General features: G+C 42.1%; 1 protein-coding gene and 1 long non-coding RNA gene across 10 annotated transcripts in view; one reads left to right on the top strand and one right to left on the bottom strand.

Annotated features, from left to right (window-relative positions):
- Window positions 1-12,235, bottom strand: part of dac (dachshund family transcription factor) — a 132,948-nt gene extending 120,713 nt beyond the window's left edge. For 3 of the 8 annotated variants that reach the window (XM_089870301.1, XM_089870300.1, XM_089870303.1), the window contains exon 1: window positions 9,502-12,224. In XM_089870301.1, coding sequence (XP_089726427.1) covers window positions 9,502-10,385 — 884 coding nt within the window. In that variant the 5' untranslated portion in view covers window positions 10,386-12,224. Of the gene's footprint in view, window positions 1-9,501 lie in introns of all 8 variants that reach the window. The other 5 variants (XM_089870304.1, XM_089870299.1, XM_089870302.1 and 2 more) reach the window with 5 other exon arrangements.
- LOC149690706 (uncharacterized) overlaps window positions 1-12,737 on the top strand; it is a 179,398-nt gene that overhangs the window by 154,574 nt on the left and 12,087 nt on the right. The window lies entirely within an intron of this gene.

Here is a 12,737-nt window from a genome sequence, read left to right as displayed (position 1 = left end):
CGTATTCCTCATTGCTATGGGTGGTAATTCAATTAAGATTTCGGTAATCATTTTGTCGATAAAAATCTTCTTGATTTCCAACTGAATCAACCGAGGGGTGATCAACTACCTCCCAGAAGGATTCCTTTAACAAGACTTCCCTGTTTTCCTCGTCTAATTCCCTGTGGAGTATAGTGAACCATCCCTCTACGTATAGTTAGTTTATCATATTGAATCCTTGAGGTTTATTTTCACCTCGAAACCTTAAATCCTTGGGGGGTGTTGCCCCCCTCCCCTCCTACTCCATCGTGTAGGATTCAAGATCTTTCTTTAAACGGTTGCCTTCTTTTCTACTAGTGTTCAGGGGTTTATTTAGTTTTAGATAGTGTGTGGGGGAGTGGTACGACTTTACCCTCTTTTAAACACATCTCCTTTACCCCCCCTTCTCCCCACCGTTTGTGGGGAGAATCCCCCAACAGAGAATCACCCCCGAGTCGAATAAAAAGAGAAATCTTTCCGTGCCTCATTCGTTTTCCCAGTTTGTATATACTTTTCCATTCGAATTGCGTTGGAAACGTTGCAAACCACCGTGTCGAAGTCCCGCTTTTTTCTCTCTTTTCCTCTCTTTTCCTCTCTTGGCCCCAAACCCCTACCCCTGTAATCCCCGTTTCTCCGCGCGACTCCCTTCCTTTCAGTCGTTTTTCCCGCAGTTTTTAACCTTCCCCCCTCACCTATGTTATAAACACAGATGCAATGGTATTAAAGCCTATTATTGGGTGTTTTGAACACTTCGGTTTGCAGTACAAAATAACATTGTTTTCTATTTCGTTTGGCGTGTTAAGATTCAAGAAACAATTGAAAACAAGCTTGAAGCTATGGTTTAGGGTGTTTTGTTCGCTAGGTTTGTCCTATACCATCCCTGCCTTTATCCGTTATTAGTTCTGTTTGGTTGGATGAAACGGAAACAGAATTCGTACGAAAGCAATTCGTCATGTTTTCCTATCAGTTCCCTTTTTTTCCCCAGTGGTATATCGAGTACAGGCACTTTTAAGTTATTTTTCATTGAGAAATAATGTCAAGTGCCGTTTCGATACATTCTTATCGGAGTTATTTCGCTTCAATAGTCGAAACATTCCGAGAGATATAATTCGTATTTTACGACTGATTCGAACTTGTAATGATTCTAAAATGTTAAATAAGGCAATCAATGCTGATATCTCGAGTTTTCCTTATCCAACTGCAAGAGGACATTTTTTTTTATTTAAAACGTACACACGTAACTATACCTAGTTATTGTATTCAATGCCCAGTATGATCTAACCTAAGGCTGTCCTTGCAAGTTTCGCATGGTGAATTTGTGACGAACATGCCGTGGCTTTCTCTATGTCGTCTCTGAGTAGAGAGCAAGAGAGACAGTATTGAGAGAATTCTTGTATTGAATGAAAAAGCGGTCTAGGCTATCTTCATTGTCCGTGTGAATCGTCTCTTGACGTAAAACGGCCGCTTTTAGGAACGCATGACTGACCCCTCTTCCCTTAACTCGACTTATAAAAAAATTCACCTCGAGTCTTCAATAGCCTAATATGATGAAGACTTGGTGGTAGGTTTTTTTTTTGTGAACGCGTGCAGTTCAAAGTTTGCGTGAGATTTTTCCTCAGATTCTCTCTCTCGTCTGTCTGTTCGACCTTTCAAATCTCTCTCTCTCTCTCTCTCTCTCTCTCTCTCTCTCTCTCTCTCTCTCTCTCTCTCTCTCTCTCTCTCTCTCTCTCTCTCTCTCACGAGTCACGAAATGTCGCCTTATATAGTTAGGAACGTTATGTCAACTATATTGCTTGGCAAATGTCATAATTTTTCGTCTGCTATACTTAATAATGCTCGAATCTCATTGGACACAGTGTTTTACACCTTGATTTGAAACCCATGACACTATAGTGGAGCCTAGACTGGATTAGGGAATATTATATCGAGTTTATGTCATCTGACGTCAACAAAATAGGCCGCCGATTGAATAGCAGACCCTTGAATTAGAATTCTCACATGGGGGGATATAAAAAACATAATAGGAAACAACATATCAGTTTCGCTTCAGGAACTTCTGAAGTAAAAGTTTACTTCCTCTTTTTATGTATATATATCGAATTGTAACCTAGGTACCTATAGCATATACTAAAGTGTTCGAAACCTTACTAGTTCTTTGTGACCCATGGTATAGTTAGATCCCCCCACGTGAAGTTGAGTGCAGCTCTGCCCATTATGAACTGTAGCTAATCTGAGGACCTCTTAAAAAAGTGAACCCACATCTCAAGATACTTGGAAATAAGTCCTTTTTGGTATAGTAAATACGGCATCCTCTCTTTGCACCAAATGTTCCTCTGATCTGATTTCGCGCCATTTTCGCAGTACACGTGCGGAGTCTTTAATTATTTGTAACTCAAATTAGGCGCATAACATATGAAAATAATGCGATCCAATGGATAACACCATGACCTTTATCATTACCGGGGGTTTAAGGGTAGAGGATGGGGGTATCACGCCCCTAGTTTCAGGGGGGCATCTTTTGGCGTCGACAGTAACGACGCAAGATGGATGAAGACGAATTTGAACTGGCTTTTATGTCCAGAAAAAAATGTAAACTATATACTACAGCGGCTTATACGTTTCTTTGGCCCATATAGTGCTCCTCTGGAAGGAGCGGCGAGGCATTTTTCCTTGGCGCGTATCTAAGAGTTGCACTTTGTTCGGCGATGGACATAATGAAGGTTCCATTATCCTCGTCGCCTTTAAGGCGCTGACCGCGAAACTCCCTGCGCAATTGCTTTTTAACTTAACAAGGTCGTCTTGCCATCTTGGTCCAAAACTTATTCTTTTTTTTTACTCCAGGCTTAAATAAAACTTAACTTTCTTTTCGAAATGGATAAAGTACTATTTGACGCAACCATTTTATGGTTAAAGCAAACTGTTAAGTTAATAACTGCCAATTTCTTTAGTAGTTCCGTTTTGAAACGGATGTCCGCACGGTCATTTTTAAACGATGCTATAGCTAGTCTTATATAGATGCAAATAGTAACAGCTGCAGCACGCGTGTTATGTAAATAAGGTGTATATACCGATATCTTTGTCGACACCTCCTCGATGGCCTTTTCCTCAGTCCCGGAGCCATCCTAGCGTAATATTCGCCTTGTTAGTCCGATGGACGCATCGCGTGATCCGTCTATTGGACAGTTGACAGCTCACCATTCCCATGGCGCGGCATACCTAACTAAATAACCTAAACAAAACCTATAGGTGCAGGCTCAACCATCGCATCTATCTCTAGAAAACACCTAGCTCCTTCGTATAACACGCTATAAACAAGGTTATCAAAATATGGGAATATAAATTGTTGATACATTCGAAAAACCACTCAAAATATGGTTGTTTTTATTGTAGGATCCAAGCTAGATCTTTCCAATTTTGTTAGCTAGGCCTTGGACAACTGCAAAGCGCGGGTCTCTCTTTCTAACCACTGAGCGACAATAAGTTGGGGTCCTTTAGCCTCAAGCGTCGAATTTCAAGTTATTATCGGTTTATACTTTACAGAAAAAGCAGATTATTAATATTCGAATTTCTTCTCTCTCTCTCTCTCTCTCTCTCTCTCTCTCTCTCTCTCTCTCTCTCTCTCTCTCTCTCTCTCTCTCTCTCTCTCTCTCTCTCTCTCTTTCTTTCTCTAGCAGCATAGCTAGTTTTCGATGGAAAATATAATAATTTTTCCCCTCTAGGGTTTTTACACGTTCTAGAGCTTCTAGTGTAAAATGTGTCGACAGTTTACTGGGGTTCCCCTTCCTCTAGCGTATAGCTCCAGGGTAGTTCTGGGATAGTGCAGAAATATTGTAACAGTGCATGCGCGCGCGATCCCAGAGCTCAGCGGCATATGCCGTCAAAGTTGTCACTCAAGAAACGTTTTCTATGATAAAAGGCCTAGGCATATATGCTTCTGCCTGTTTTTTTTTATTATTTAAAAAAGTTGTTTTTATATACACTCTTGGACAATAGTCGAAGCCAGTATCAAAGTATCGAATTCGCGAAAGCGTGGAACCCATACCAAAAAAAACTAGATTTTTATTAAAGAAAACGTTTCTTATGTCCAACCAAATACGCGGGAGGTGTTCAATATTCTAGCAGACGCTTTTTTACATACTGAACCCCGAACATCAGAACATTGGTGTATATTTTCGAGGGTCAAATCACTTAAATCATTGAACGTACAGCGGAGTATCTTGCCCCTCTGTTTAAGACTTCCTGTTTTTGTATCTTAACCGATTTTGACGATCAAATTTCGCGTTGTTTATATAAAATATATATTCAAAATTCAGTTTGTATATAAACTCACGCAACCAACTTCTGGAGCTCTTGGTCGATTAAGGTCAAAATAGTCTATCCTAAAAGTCAAGAAGTTTATACAGGACCCCTAGTGATGTGTGTTTTTACTGATTTCTTTAAGAAAAACTAAAGAGAAGTAGTAGGAAAAAATTTGGGTATCTGCGGACCCTCAAATTTCAAGAAAAACCATTTTAGCTTTTTCCATATTTTTCACATTATCCCGCGGCCGCGTTGCGTTGTTGTGTATGGTGTCGAGATTTCCGATGCCTTTCATAGAGTTAAGTTTCCTCTCTCGTTCAGAAGCCTTATGCCAAAAAAAGCCATGTGTTTTTTGGCCCATTTACTAAATGGATCTTATGGTTTCTTCTCCCACCCCCCAAAAACACAGAGAGTAATGTAAGAGATGCGGGACTTCGAAGATACGAGAACACCTTTTTGAACTAACCGCTCACAATTCTGTTACGGGTATAAATTTAGCTGTGGTGTTAAGTCATGATGAGTTAGTTTTCAACCATGCAACCTCTCTCATCTTTGAGAGGAAGAAAAGAAACTTGGAAGAATGAATGGTTTTATTTTGAAATTGGTAGCTATAGTGCAATGTTTTCTCAATTAAGAATAAGTCTCGGTGGTGCACCGACGGATAAAAAATTGGGCCATTTCAAAAGATAAAAATAATACTCGAGAGCAGCATCAATTTGTTAAGGAATTTTTAGGAGAATCACATCATACGTCATAATCATAAATCGTGTTACAGCGCATTTAACATCGAATAAAGTTAAGCTTCCAAAAAAAAAAGTGGAAACCGCTTAAAACATAACGGTATGGTGTACCACCACCACTATACTGGTATTCCTCGGGAGGAGGACGATGGGAAATAGGAAAAAGGCGAATTTTTGTACGCGATTTTTCAAATCCTTACGCCTAATTTTTCCCCAATTCTATTTCGGTATGGTTCATTTAGCTAGCATCTCCCCTTCTCTCAACTCTACTTGGTGGACGTTATACTAAAAGACTATCTGAAAAGGCAGTTGTAGGAAGATTGGTGGTGGGGAATTGGGGGGGGGGTGGTTTTTGGGATGAAAATCTTCAATCTTTCGCCCTCCCCCGAAACTCGCGAAGCAACGCAAACCCTCTCCTATATCGATTTAGAAAACGCTTTACTTTTCTTGATGCCCGCGACCCGACTTCAAACCCAAAGTGATGGTGAAATAATATTTCTAAATTTTCATCCAAGATGGTTGTCATTTTCACTACAGTTAAATTAATATTTAGGTTAATTAATCTACTAAAATTTGTATCTAAATTAATTGTATTAACGATAGAGTCAAATTGGGTGCAGTGGGTATCTTATTCGCCAAGCAACAAGAGTTGAATCCCCTTTAGTGGTTCTTTCCTTTCTTTCATCCTCTCCTGATCCCGGAGAAGCTCTCTGTTGCTCCCGCCGCATCCCCGTGCCGCGCCGGGAAGCCTTTTTTCCCATCCCCATCTTTCTCTATCTCTCTCTCTTCTCTCTTTTCTCTCTTGGGGGAGTCGAAAGCGACCTAGTCACGCAGTCTGTCTCCGAGTCGATTTCCAATGCTCTCTTTCTAGCAATGGAAATGTAGAAGAGCATGCAACCCGGCTGGATACTACGCTTGTATACAATCTACACACACTCCATTCCTATAAAAGAGCCGGTCGACCGACTGCCAGTAGTAATAGTAGAAATGTTATGAATGAATAGAAGATCTCGAGGAAAAGGCGGGAGAGAAAAACATTGCATCCACGTGGATGCTTTTATCCGAGAGTTTGCCGCGCGCCGTCGGCCGCGAGACTTTTCCCGCCATTTTAGAAGCTTAGCTTAAGGATCTCGCGCCATTTTTAACAGAGCGCGCGCTGCTGCTGGCTTTTTTATCGCCTTAAAAACAAAAGGCGTAATTGAATATTAGGCTTAGCGTGTCAGTTAAGCTGAGGGAAAAGTTAAATGTAATTAGGATCTTTTATAAATAGGAGAAGATTTGAAAACTACCCACACCACGTAAGTACATACGCGAATCTTTTCTGTTAAACGTTAAAAAAATTGCTCCGTTAGACAATTACGCAACGTATATTATATGACTTTACACAAAGAAAAGAATGAAAAAAAAATAAGAGTGGTTTGCAGACCGTTTAATCTTAATAATGTTCGCTATATGAAAGAGGATTTTTTTAACATGTTCACTGTCTAAAACGCGTGTTTTTCAAAGCTAAACATCAACCGCCTACGAATTATTTTTATTCTATGAAAGTTATAAGTTGGCCACTTAAAAATGGCGCCAACTGAGTTGATTTTTACAAAAATAAACAAAAAGACTCATGCACCAGCTCTCGATCTTAGGCCTTTTCAATGGAAAAATTAGCGCGTGGGATTCTAAGCTTTCGTTATAGTATTTTGCGCTTGCGTTCTTTCAATATAATTTGAGCGTTTTAACACACCCAAAGGGGACATCGTGACTCTGTGTACCCCATAGCTCCAATGATTGCGGCTTGCAAAAGAAAAAAATATGCCTTGAAGCCTGAATTTACTTCAATTTGAAACTTCAATACCTTCTAAATTATTAACCGCGCGTTATTTTAGCAAGGAACTAGTCTTGATTTAATTGTAAACTCGAGTAGGGATGGACTTGGCCTATGTAATGTAGTATCTGAAACAACACACCCCATCATTGCTAGAGCGTGACTTCGGGGCCGGGCTACGTATGCAAATTAGGGACGCCATTACTAAGGGGTCACAGTCAAATTGCTCCCTAAAGGTCAGCATCGTATTTAGTCTTACGCTGTCTCTGTTTTTTTTTTCTTTTCGTAGATTTAACGCATTTTGACAAGACACAAATTAAACTTTAAAAAATTACAGTTAAAAATATGCCATCATACTCTTAGCTTAATTGTTAACTTGGACCACAATTCTAAACGCGTAAAGTGTGGACAGGAAAACTTGGCTATATCTTAAATTGTTTCCAGAAATAGATCTTTTTCCAATCTATCAGCTAGCGATTATGACCGTGAGTTTCTCCTCCCGTACCCAGACGATCGACTCTATTAGTTTACACGCTTGACCGGTCTTAGGGGGCGTACTTTTCGTTTAGGGAGTGACCGACTGGGGTTTGGCGCGTTGACAGCGATGGGTTATATCCCGGTACCAGGAGTTCATCAGGACCCTGCTAGGGTTAGACGTAAACATTACAGTAACCATGCATTTTTACCCCGCGTCATGGCCCCTGCTTGAAATAGAATCAGCTATCCAAATGAAAGGCTATTATACTACCAAAACATTCCATTACTTAGCTCTGTTAAATTCCTCCGTTAACTAGAAGAGGTTGGTTAGGCCCAAATACAAGTTGAAAATCGTCGTTGGTGTCATGAAATATTCCGTATAGATTGTATTTTTCGGTAGTAAAAGTATTGTTAGTAATTTTGAAAATATTTTTCATCGGGATTTCGACCTCCCCGAAGAAGGTGTATTTGTTGAATTCGGGGAACTACCTTACTTGTTATTATGGAAGGATCTGTATAGTTTGATTGAAGTGTTATTGTAACCGAGATAGGTGTTAATTTCCATCGTTTCTATTATGTGTCATTCAGTGGAAAAAATATATCGTTGGGAATCCTTAAATTGCTAATACAGTTAGGCCTAAGTAACATCAAACGTGGGTGGTATAGTCAGATTATAATTCCATGTTATTGCCCTAAAAACCCCAACACTATTATGTATACCCTCTTAGCTCCTTTGGGAAAAGGAGTATCTCGTGCACACGAAGGCGCTAAGATATAAAATTTCACCAGAACAATAGATAGTGTTGCCAGTCATTTGTAAGTGCAATTCAATTCAACCGCTATCTACAACAGATGGTTCGATTCGGATCATACAGTTCCAAACTCGAGATGATCTCCCAAATTACTGGTAACCCAAAAAAGTGCTTAAAGTTAAGAAACGAGGACCAGATTTCTTTAGCCCCTTCAGCACCCATTATCTATACAAAAATCCCGCCAAATCTGGTTGCATCTCAAACAAATAAAGCCAAACGAAGACCCACCCGCATTAATTTTGCTCGTAAGACCAGACATTTCTATATCGAGTACAAATTTGAATAGCACCCGAGAAGAGACAGTATTATTTCGAAATATATTTCTTTTCCATCTTCTCTGCTCTCGAGCTTCCCCTTCCCTTAATTCCCGGGATGAGGAGAAAAGTATCTCCCTAGTATAGTAGGAGAAAGTATCTTGAAAAGCAAAGCTAGAAAAGCCTTTTGGAAAAATCCGTAGGTGGTAAACTGCGGGGATATGTCTTGTCTTGGCGGGAGAGATAATAGGGGAACCATTTGGCACGCTTATTACGATTGTTTCGCGGACCGAGAGACAGAGAGAGGAAGGAGTCTTCTTGCTCGGGTGCGGGGCTTCGAATACTATAGCAATGGGCTCACTCTCGCTCGCGTGTCAGAGGGATGCTAAAGAAGCCAGAGGCTCGGGAGAAAGATGAGCTTCTCGGCGGGGTGTTGCTTCTCTCTCTCACTCTCTTTCTCCTATTTGTGTTCTTTAGAAATATCGGTTTAGATGTACTGTTGGATAGGATATACACAAATCTAGGGCCCCGTCACTTCTCCTCTCTCCAACTCTCTTCCTTTTTTATTTGAATCCCCTTATTCCCGAATGTGTTACAGTCTCTTTGGAAAAGAAGAGTTAGATAGGCAGTCATTCTAGCACCAGATTTTACTGGGTTTTTCTGTTATTTAACACGAGCTTTTGTTTTAAGCTTGGAGTTTTTTTAAATTGGGTGTATTATTTATACGTTTAATTAAAATTAGGTTTAAAAGTTCTAAGAACCCTTAAATATATTTATAATTTCCCGTAATATTTATATTATCAGACGCGGTGTAATTAAAATACCTGTTCTCAGATATAATTGCTTTAACTAAATTAAGGTTTAAAATAATACTGGTACAGCGATAGAACTTTAGAATGATCGTAAACCTGGATCATTCGAACGTTCTGTTGCTTGGAAATTAATGAAATAAATCGAAATTAAGCAATTGGGGGGAAAAAAATGATAAAACAGTATAAATAAAATTAACGGAGTAAAATCATAAAATTGAAATTGATAAACAATTTTACGTAAATAATAATGATTGTTTTAGGATAGTGGCCTACCTCGCTGTTGTGCAATCTTTATACAAGGAGTCGAAATCTTTGCAGCTGAGTAATTTGCAACGATTGACTCCGGGTTGTATGGCTCCTAGACCTCTGAGAATTCGAACTTGTTCGACGTTACAAACGATGGGAGTTATGTCCAATCTTTTGAGTTTAGTGTATACCGTGTGCAGTCCTCCGACCAGGTGTTTCAAAAACAATTCGAAAGCTTGGGGTAGACAAAGTAAATATTCTCCACCGACCAAGAAAGCGGCCACTTTAGCTCCGCGATAATCTATCAATCGGCATTCGTTGCCGACGCCGTCACCGCTGATGCCGGGAGGTGAAGCCGCGTGCATTCTGTGATGGTGATGGTGGTGATGATGATGGGATCCGTACCCGACTCCGTTGCCCCGGGACGCGGCGGCCGCCGCCGCGTTTAGAGCCATGGAAGCGACTTGTAGCGCGTCGTGACGGGGCATGACCAAACCTCCGACCGAAACCGGAGACACCCCGGCCGGTAGAGAGTACGGTGACGCGCTCGAACCTTTCCCGGTCAAAGAGATGGGACCACCGGGAGAAACGGACCTCGGCGCGTGAGGGTGCGGTCCTCCCGGCCCGACGACCGACGATAAACATCCCGCCCCGGTACTTGTCGGACTCAAAGACGGCGGTGCCGATTTCGGACAGGGACTCAAAGCCCCGTTGCGATTTAAGTTATTAACGACAGTCGGTGGACACGAAGTTAAAATCGGCGGGGTTCCTGGCGTCGAGACCGGATGATTCGACGGTGGTGGCTCGCCTATGACCCCGCTACTGTCCGGGTTTGGGCTGGGTTGCATGGAATGAGGGGAAGATAGTCCCATTGAGGGTGTCGAGGACCCGTCGCTGACGCTACCATCCATGGCCACGGAGGAACCGGTTGACGGTGAAGGAATTGTTTTAACTACTTGCGACGTAATCTTGCCGGTTGTTAAATCTTTAACTTGTTCCTCTTCGTCTTCCCGTGGTATCGAGGGCTTGGGATGGTAGTTACTTCCGCAACTACTGGAATTACTTCGGTCTCGATCCGAATCGAAGACCAAATCCCAGAATGGGATCCGCGGTTGAAAGATAGCCAGATGTACTGATGGGTTCGCGGTTGGATCGTGTTAAGATCCGACCCGATGTTTTTGCCAAAATGTTTCTTTCCAAGTGTCCCGCGCGCGCTAGACAGTTCTTCGAGAGATGAGTGGGTGGGGCTTCTCTCTGGCTCCGTTGTTGAGGGACAACAGTATCGGATTGAAAGAAAAGGTAATATCTGTCCCCTCGGTCAGGACCGACCGGCTCGAAATGCTCAGTCGAAATGGGGAGCTCAATTCATAGCTACCTCATTCGAATCGACGAAAAGGGGCTACTATATTCTTCTATCTGGGGTTTGGCCGCGGGGGGTTTCAGGGGGGTTGGCATTTGGGGCCGGATTCACTCGGATCGCGTTTTGGCCGATTCGTCGCTCCGCTCTTTGGGTTTGTTCGGCTTCTGAGCAGGCGCGTTACAATATCCCAAAACGTACGTACAAAAGTTATATAACGCGGTCGGTTCGTTCGGTTCTTTGGCCAAACCAAAGTAAGAGAATACAACCCGGGCAAAAAGGGAAAACTCGGAGCTCTGTCCTCTTCCGATCAGAATTTGCCAAAGGGGGAGAGGGGGGAGGCTCGAATCACGTGGCTACCTTACGAGGGGGGTGGCAATCCAAAAAGGGGGGAGTCGAATCGTACCGCCACCACCATCAATGGCAGAAATGTTTTTGTGGCGCGCGAAGATGCGCGAAATGCGTATGGAGAGAGCGCGCGCGCGACCGATTAAAAACTTAAAAAATTGCGCGTCCGCCCTTTAAAACGTTTCAACGTTTCGGACCCTATTTCTATCTTGTATTTTTAAAACGCGCCCTTTTTTCCGAAGAGCCAACTTTTCCTCTACTTCTCTCTTTAGACACTGAGAGGAGAATGAGGAGAGAGATGGAGTTCGGAGAAAACTCTCTCCTTTTCAGCTGATCGAAGCTTCCTTCCCCCGCCCGCCTGCCTCTTCCAACAACGCCACCCAAAAACCCGCGCGCCCGCGAGGAGATGAAAGCGCGGCTCCAGATACACCAGAGCTTTATGCCTATAGTAGATCTCTTTTTTTATATTTTTGGCCACGTGGTGTCGCGTCGCGTGGTTGAGGGATCCGGAATATGTCTGCGCGGGAAGATGCGAGGATCAGATGCGGATGCTGATCCCTGCTGGAGCTTTAAAAATTCGACCATTTAAACAAATTCGGTGTGGTCCTTGCTCCTCTAACTCCACGCTGTAGTACACTATGGTCAATTTGAATTCTTTATATGAAATTCGAGGGGTAAATCACTGGTTTACAATTAAGAACGCGAGTTTCAAATGTTGTTCCAAACATAATTGTCGCGAAAGTAACCATAGATATCAGAATAATATCATGAACTTAATTCACCAGTCGCTGATAAATTTCCCTCGTTAATGTTTATCAATAAACAACGCGCTTCCCGCAGACCTACTAAACCGGATTTCGTGCGTGCCTAACATCCGGTGGTGCATTGCACGATACCTCCAGCATTCATGACTACTATGCCTATCTAGAAACCGGGAATATTCACGCTGTCTCTTCTTGCGTTGGTTCAAGTTCCGAATGAAGGCTCTCGTTCGAGTACCCGATTGCCAAAAAAGAAAAAAAAAATTGGTTCCCCTCTTTTGATATAATCCCTCCCCACCTAGATGAACCTCTCTATGGTCCTGGACTGGCTTGGAGTGGTAACTCTGGTCTGGGGTTCGAAACACCGAATAATTCGGGGATTGGAACAGGGGTGTAAAGGGGGGGGTTCCGTTTTATAACCTGAAGATACGTAATACGTAATCAAAAGGGCAAGGCTTAACATTTTTACAAGTTTGATCTTGGTACATGAGGGTCGAAATAAATAAATTGGGGTAACTATTTTTTCGGAGTGAATTGGTTCCTATGGATGTATTTAAGGGGAGGAAACTCGTACTATTTTTCTTTCCCGAGATCTTAAGAAAGAAAGGGGGGGGGGTAGGAAAACATTCTCTCCACCAATTACAAGAAAGAGAATCGCCCCAGAAGAAATGCTGGGCTGTGATTTAACGGGGGATGCAAATACACAAGTTATAATTGGGATCGGTTTTAGAGCCAAGACGACGTAACTAACGCAAAGAAAATAATGGATACAATTAAACTAAATATTTTATAATTTC

This window comes from Phalangium opilio, unplaced genomic scaffold (assembly GCF_054372755.1).
Source record: "Phalangium opilio isolate 3A_F unplaced genomic scaffold, DU_Popi_V2 ptg000031l_1, whole genome shotgun sequence".
NCBI classification, from domain to species: Eukaryota; Metazoa; Arthropoda; class Arachnida; order Opiliones; family Phalangiidae; genus Phalangium; species Phalangium opilio.
This window is presented reverse-complemented; position numbering and strand designations above follow the sequence as displayed.